Raw genomic sequence first — 8,097 nt, 5'->3', positions numbered from 1 at the left:
CTAAGTTGAGGAAAGGTGTGCCTCAAAACCACATGTAGAGTGACCTGGAGCAAGGAATCTGGCCAGGCGCATGGGCAGGACTGGGTATCAGATGTCAAGGAGAGTCTGAGCAGCGACTGTGGCAAAGGAGAGCAGAGGATGAACCTGAGAAACTGTTGAGGATGTGTTTTGGGGTAAGTGATGGGACAGTAAAGGGAGCCTCAAGACACATGCTGTGTGACCTTGGGAGGGGAGGGCGGTGCCTAACCTCTCTAGTCCTGCTTATTTGTCTGTAAAATAAATAGTGCATATCTTAGTGGGTTGTTACAAATGTTACATTAAATATTTGCAAAGTGCTTGGCCCAGATGCCTAGCACAGAGTAGGTAGTTTACTTGATTTTTTTTTGTTATTAAAGATCCGCTGGGGCAGCAGTGGAGGAGAGGAAGGGACTAGAGGGGCCCCCGCTGGACCTCAGGGAGTCTGGCAGGCTGGACTGGTTTAGTGCGGGGACTTGGAGGAAGCGACCTATGTGTTGAAAACATGACGTGGTTAGTGTTTGAGATTTTTTGCTCCTTTCAGACCGCCGCTGTAAGTAACAGGTAGTCCAATAGGGGAGGCAGCTCAGTGGCAGAAATGGAGCGAGCAAGCAGAGCAAAGGGGAATCAGGGCTGCTAGCAGGCTGGGTCAGGGGTGTGATGCTGAGCGGCTGTCAGCGGCTGTGAGGTCCACCATCACCTGCCAGGCAGGCAGAGCTGGGCAGTGCCTCCCACCCTGGCTGTGCACTGGATCACGGAGGAGTGCCCACTGTCCTCAGAGCCCCCAGGACTGCACCCACAGGCCGAGCCAGGGCCAGCAAGCAGGACCAGCCAGGAGCCTAGGTGGAATTGGGCACAGTGGGGGAAGGGAGTGGCAGGAGAAGGGCAGAAGCAACTCTGACCCCAGGTTACCCGGCGCCCAAAGCCCCCAGCTGAGCCTCGAGAGCCATAGGCGTGGCAGTCACAGGTGATGGGCTGGACAGAATTCTGGAACAGGAGCCAACCTTTCTCTGACAGCAGCATTCCCCTGAGGGCTCCTAAGAGAACTACCTTGCAAGACCCCGAGATCGTTCCCTAAATGTTTGTTTTATCATCCCTTTATTGACTTTGAAGTTTGATTGCTTTTCTGTTCACGCGTGGGGAGGTGGGCAGGGAGGGCAGCTGCCTGCCGATGTTCCTGGGTGTCTACCAGGCCTGGTCCCGCCTTATGTGTTTGCAGCCTCGGGCCTCCCCACAGCCCTGTGCCGTAAGCCTGGGACATGCGCAGAGACGTCCTTACTGCTCCAAGTCACACATCTGGGATGCGGCAGTACTAGGGTTTGACCAGAAAACCCATGCTGTTAACTACCCTGCCTTTCTGGCTCCTGACCTCCGAGGGGCCGATGAGGTTGGAAAGAAAGAATATACTGGATGGAGAATCAGGGCCTAAGTTAGCTCTGCTAACAAGGGGCTACTGCTCTCCCCTCACTTTTGGCCTTCTGACTCCCCCACCAGTGGGGAAATGCCCTGGGGCCTTGAATGTGACTGGTCCCCACATAGGACCCTGCCTGGTGGCTCTGGAGGCCTCTGTGGTGGGAGGGGGGCTTCCCAGAGGGGCTCATGCACTAGAGGAGGGACAGGAACAAAGGGGGCTTGAGCGTGCCCTTTCCAGAATACGAGAGCAGAAGCCCAGCAGACCTGTTTTCCACCCAAAAGGATATCAGGTCAACGACCCCAGACTGGTCATAACCAGGCCTGCGCCCTGGCAGTTAGTGTCCCTTCCTGCCCTGCACGCGGTGTCTACCCCAGGACCAAAACAGGCCTGTGCTTTCTCTACAGGTCTGGGTTTTAGCATCTCTGAGCTTGGCCTCTGCCAGGGCTGTCCCCAGCTGATAGGCCCTTCAGAAAGGCTTGAGGACGGGACTGACACTAGGAGTTTTTTAGTTCTGACTTCTCTGTGTTTCTCTGTGCTTCTATTTCCTCACACTCTTAAAAGGCGCAGAGCGTGTGTTCCTGTTTTAGGGACAGTGAGGGAGGAGGCTGTTGGGAGACGTCCTGACAGCTGGATGGAGGGCAGGTGTAGATCCTGTGCTTGAGGCCCTGTAGCCAGGAACACAGCCCCAAATGCTGCCCCAGTGTGAGAAATAACCCGGGTCCCCCAGCTGGGCCTTATAACTTCTCCAGGCAGGGGCAGGGAGATGAGGAGGTGGCAGCACAGCCCAATGACACTGAACTTGAAGGACCTGGTGTGCAGCCCAGGAGCAGGTTCTGCCGAGTTGTGGGAGGCCAGGGGGTACACAGCCACCCCTCTGTGGGGGGATGGGTGTCACCAACTGTTGTCCCATATGCTGCACTCCTTTGGGGTCTCCCTTGGACATCCAATCTGCCTGAGTCACCTCTAGAGCCCAAATCAGTGCGCCTTTGTGTATGAACACACACACACACACACACACGCGCGCGCGCGCCCCACGCCCATCACAGCTCCCAGGGAGCTGCTTTTTTCCATTTATACAGGAAGTGATTCAAGCAGCACCCACTGAAGTAATTCATTCTTTGCTGAAGGACCCACAGGCTTGAGACTTCTGAGCACATTTGCATTTCAACCAGAGCATTTTGAACAAGCAGAATTGAGGGTTAATTGGTAGAGTGAAGGGCCAGTTATTGGAGGGAAGGGTGGACTTTCCCAGGCCCATCCTACCCCCCAACCCTGCAGATAAGGTAAGATGGGCAGGGGATGTGGAATGGGAGGTCCCTGCGAGGGGAGGAAGGTGGGAGAAGAACAAGTTACTGACTTTTTTAAAAAAAAAGATTTATTTATTCATTCATGCAAGAACTGGGGTATAGGCCAGAGGTGCGGTGGCGGTGGGGGGTGGGGGGGTGTGTGTGAGAGGATTCAACGGAGAAAGAGTGGGGAACAGAACAGGCAGATCTACTGAAGTACGCTGCTGAGGGGAGCAGCGGGTGAGACAGGAGAGGTCTGCTGGGCCATGTGGGCTGCTCCCTGGCCAGCCGGAGATCCAACTGGTGCTGCAGAGGCTGCAGATAGCTTCACAGTGCTGTACTTAACCGCTTGTGCCACCAGGGAAGCCCAGTTACTGACTTTTTTTATTTCCTTCATCAATTGAAAACTTTTTATGGTGAGACCTAGAATCAAGTTTTTATTTTCCCAGGGTTTGTTTTATTATCAGTGATTTCCTAACACCATCACTTCATAGCACCAAGAAACAAAAAAGGAGTTCATCTCAGTCTTCGAAATGGAGTAGATTGGCTTTCTAAAATCATACTGCATTGCTCGTTTCTTCCTTTTTGCCCCAGACTGGTGAACGCCTCAGTGGGAGCAGGGGTGGCGGCTGGCCGGCCCCTCAGGCCCCGCCCCAACACCACGGTCATGCTGCGTTAAAGATGCATCTTCAGATATTAATAATTAATGACAATGTTAATTTATCATAGTTTCACATAACATCTATAATGGAATCGGCCCCAGGGGAGAGGATGGAAGAGGAGGTTGAGGAGCAGAGACTGAAGAAGTGGGGAGCAAGTGAGGGGTGGGGTGGAAAGAACACCCCTTCAAGCTGAGGAAGATTCATGGGCTGCACAGGCAGTTTCACAGTGCAGAGCGTGAGTGTGTGCAGGTGTGTGTCCATGCATGCTTGTGCACACACAACAGTGGAATTTGTGGGGGCAGTAACTGGCCTTTATGTAAGTTCCACCCCCAAAGGTTCACTCCTTAAAGGGCTCGTCTGTGGCCTGGCTTCATGAGCCAGTGCTGGCGTCTTCCATGCACAGGCCAACTCTGCCTGACCCCCACCCAAAGACTCAAAGTGGAGCTGGCGAAGGCCTGGAACGTGGAGGTTGGGGAGCTGTGGGAGATGCCAGCCCCAGGAAGGGTAGGCCCTGGCACCGTAAGAGAGGGACCTTTTTGTTTCCAGCCTGGGTTTGGTGTCTTTCAAGCCTCCTGGGCTGGGTTGCCAGGACTCCTCAGCCTAACCTGGAGGCTTTGCTCATGAGTTTTTCCCATTCTCGTTGCAGGTGTGTGTGGCTGCTGTGGCGCCCTACGCCCCAGGTACAAAAGGCTGGTTGACAACATCTTCCCCGAGGATCCCGAGGTGGGTCACATCCCAGCTGCATGTGCCTCTCAGCGCCCAGGCTCTGAGGGCCGTGTGTGGAAGCAGGACTCCCCCAGGGTCTTTGCTGTTGGGCCCACTCAGACAAATCAAACTCCAGTCAGTGACATGAGGCTGTTGGGGTCTGAAGGCTGAGACTTGGATCTCTCTGAAGTCAGGATCTGCAGAAGGCTCTGGAAGTTTGTTTTGGCATGCTTTTGGCCATTGCTGTAGGCTAAGACATCCTCACTTACATCTCTGGATGATGATTCTTTGAGCTGCTAACTCCTTGATGATAATATTTCCTGCCTTTAGTGTGGACACTTCTTTGGAGCTGGCTCAGGAACCGGTGTCTTCTCCCTGGCTCTCTCCGGTTCCTGCCAGGCATGTGGTACCCACACAGGAGACCCGGCTTCTTCTTTCCAAGCTGGCACTCCACTCTCGGGCCACACTGTGGTTGTGTGATTTCAGGTGGTGGGACAGAAATGTCAGGAGTTGATGTGCTTGGCTTGCTCTCTGGGAATCAATGACTTCTTGAGGGGCAGTTGGAAGGCTCATATTTCCAGCTATCTCTGGAGAATTCCCTAAGAGCTGCACAGCTGCCTTCTTCCTGTTTACATCTTAATGTTGGCTACCCAACCCTTTTTAGTTGAGTCACTTCCCATGAAGCCTTGTCGTTCATCTATACACACACATGCACACACACATATTCATGTATATCCATCCATCCATATATGTACACCCATATAGTCATGTGTACACGCAGATGTGTATACCCATATCATACCATGCGTGCACACACGTACACACACTATTCATATTGATAGCTAGTAAACATTGGGTAAGTGTCCAGAGGAGGCTTTTGATGGGTAAAACTTTTGGGTTGGGAGCTGCCCCCACATACTCCACTGCTATGTGTGCACACATATGCCTGCAAGGCAAGAGCTATGCTTTAATCATCTCTGTATCCCTGAAACCCACAAGTTGTCTGACACATACTTAATAGGCACCCTGCTAAATGTTGATTAAATTGAATTATTATTTACCTTCAGATTTAGCTCTCCTGGCCACCTGTGGCAGAGAGATGAGCAGTCTGTCTTTCACAGGATGGCCTGGTGAAGACCAACATGGAGAAGCTGACCTTCTACGCCCTGTCAGCTCCAGAAAAGCTAGATCGGATTGGAGCCTATCTCTCCGAGAGGCTCATCCGTGACGTGGGTCGTCATCGCTATGGGTGAGTCGTGCGGGAAAGGGGCAGAACCGCAGAGGCTGTGATTAGGGCAAAACCTCAGGATCTTTTAAGAAAATGATGCTATTCTGCAGAGGCGGAGAAGGGAGGGAAAAGCACAAGGGACTATGGGGATGGATGGCTCATGGGTGAATGGGTGGTAGGAATTTCACAGGGACTATAACCGAGATGAAAATACACACATTGTACAAAAATGAAAAATGATGTAAAAAAATTATAAAATAAAATAATAATTAAAAGAAAGAAAGAAAATGATGCTAGACTGGACTATTGATCAGACCAAGAAAATAGGGCTGGGGAAAGGGGAGTGGGCTCGCCTGTGCTCCTCTAGTAATGGGAAAAGTTGATGCTGCTGCCAATATTTGGGAAGAAGGAGATTCTGGCTTCTTAGGAGCACCTCTTTTAGCATCCGTGTACCCCAGTATCCCTGTGCAAAAGCCTCCAGACACAGTCTAGTCCTTGAAAAGTAGGTTTAGCTCAGAATGTAGCATTATTCTTTTTTTTTTTAAAGCAGGGGGTTTTTTTTAATTTATTTTTTTATTTAATTTTTTTTAAATTTTTTTTTTTTATACAAGCACTGGGTACAGTCAGAAGCGCGGGAGGGTGAGAGAATTCACCAGAGCCAGAGCGGGGAGCAGAGCAGGCAGAAGGACCGAAGTACACTGCTGAGGGGAGCAGCGGGTGGCAGGAGAGGTCTGCGCGCCATGCGGGACCCTCCTCCGGTGGCCGGGGAGCAGCCGGGGATCGAACCAGCGCTGCAGAGGCTGCGGGCAGCTTCGCAACCCAACGCTCAACCGCTGCACCACCAGAGAGGCCCAGAATGTAACATTATTCTTGTCAAACCAATCCTGCCTCGTTCAACTTACTGCCTGAAAAAGCAAGGAGGGACCGTCTATAGACTAGTGATAAGGCAGGATTCTAGGGGTAACTTGTCCTTTAAAAAAGCACTTAAGGGCCTCCCTGGTGGTGCAAGGGGTTAAGATGCAACCTATGAAGCAATCCGCAGCCACTGCAACATGAGATCGATCCCCAGCCAGGGAGCTACCCACTTGGTGTGGCAGACCTCTTCGGACTCACCTGCTGCTCCCCTCATCAGTGTATTTCAGTCAGTCTGCCTGTTCTGTTCCCCACTCTGTCTCTGGTGAATCCTTTAACCCCTCTTCCCCACATCTCTGGCCTGTACCCCAGCTCTTGTATGCATAAATAAATAAATCTTTAAAAAAATTAAAAAAGAAATATAAATCTCAATGTCTAGAAAATAGAGCAAAAAAAAAAAAAAATTGGCCAAAATGTGAGCGTTCTCACTTGCTGAACTACGTGGCTGGGATTTTGGTATGATTTGCTTTGGGTTTCCAGCTACTTTTTCGTGTATTTCCTAGTGTTCTCTACTGGCCATATGTTACTTGCAGAATGAAAAAAACATGAGTTGCACGTCTTACTGTGTTGCTGCCTTAGCATCACACCACATTCAGAGTAAGGTGGCGAGCAGAGAATGGAAAGATGTCCTGGAAGGGTGGAGTGGGCTTGTAGCACGTGTTTCTAAATCCCATTGGTTCTATTATGCCGTTGTGTATAAGCCTGTTATGTCCTTTTCCCACTTTCTTCTGCTCCTACCTTTCTCCTGGTGCAAACTCTTAGTCTCTTTTCGTGCATATAATGACAGTAGCCTTGGAAATGGTCTCCTGCTTCCCATCTTCCCTGTTCTGGTCCTTCCAGATCAATGCTGCTGGCTATGATCTTTGAGACACAGAACTAAAGCTATACTTCCCTGCTCCTTTGGAATAAAATCATTTTGACTTCTGGGTCTCCCAGAATCTGCCCCTCACTGACCATTCCACCCAGCTGTGCCCCCTATACCTGCCATGCCTGCGCTAGGCCAGCCCCAGATGGCCTGGCTCACAATCCCCCACCCCCTGGCTCTCTGGGCCTTCTGCTTCTGAACCTTTGCACTTGTTTTCCTTCAAGGCCCCCTCAAAGGAGCCCCATCACTGCCCCTTCCCTGCCCACAACCTTTCAAGGCCCCTTCCTCCTGGTTTGAACTAACATGAAAAGGTTTGCATTGTACAGACGGGCTGTCAAAGGCACACCTCTCCAGGGCCCACCCCCAAAACTGAAAGCCAGGTCTGCCTGGTAGAAGGCAAGACTGAAAACAGTTCATCACAATGATCATTTTATATAATAAAATTAGATTACATGCTTAACAAAAAGGGCATGAGTGTACCATACATGTCAATTATATAAAGGACCTTGATCTATTCTCAATCATGCTTGAGCGCATAAACACAACTTTATCCTAGATTGAGCCTAAAACTAATATACAAACAATTGCATTAAACATTTAATACTATTTTGCTTCCCCTCTCTGTGGTGATGGTTCTCTTAGTCAAAATGCCCTGTAGCCAGCAGAGCTACTTAGAATCATTCCACTGTCCTTAGAGCTGCAACTCAAAATTGGTATCATCCTAATAAAAATAGCCATTGCAGTATCTGTGTATTTAAAGCCTCGTAGCCCTCAGCCAAGGCTCCAATCATAAATTCTTAGAGAAGAAACATCTGTTAGATCTGATATCTTCTCTCTCTCGCCCTCCTGGCCTTACCCCACCTAACACCACGCTCATCATCATCTCCTTGTCACCAGTGAGCATTTGGAAGAACAAACAAAATATTTCACACAGATGGCTGAGTGGCTGTGTCTCCCCATCACCATGCAGGTGCTTATGGCTCTATCACGTGGACGTGACCCTGGGGTGT

General features: G+C 50.5%; 1 protein-coding gene across 2 annotated transcripts in view; it reads left to right on the top strand.

Annotated features, from left to right (window-relative positions):
• Positions 1–4,023: 4,023 nt before the first annotated feature.
• Positions 4,024–8,097, top strand: part of EFR3B (EFR3 homolog B) — a 46,913-nt gene continuing 42,839 nt past the window's right edge. For both annotated transcript variants that reach the window (XM_037528409.2, XM_037528408.2), the window contains exons 1-2: positions 4,024–4,100; positions 5,204–5,331. In XM_037528409.2, the coding sequence (XP_037384306.1) occupies positions 5,225–5,331 (107 nt within the window). In that variant the 5' untranslated portion in view covers positions 4,024–4,100; positions 5,204–5,224. The remainder of the gene's footprint in view (positions 4,101–5,203; positions 5,332–8,097) is intronic.

The sequence above is a fragment of the Talpa occidentalis genome, unplaced genomic scaffold, assembly GCF_014898055.3.
Source record: "Talpa occidentalis isolate TD23 unplaced genomic scaffold, MPIMG_talOcc4v2.1 talOcc4.5, whole genome shotgun sequence".
NCBI lineage: Eukaryota > Metazoa > Chordata > Mammalia > Eulipotyphla > Talpidae > Talpa > Talpa occidentalis.
This window is presented reverse-complemented; position numbering and strand designations above follow the sequence as displayed.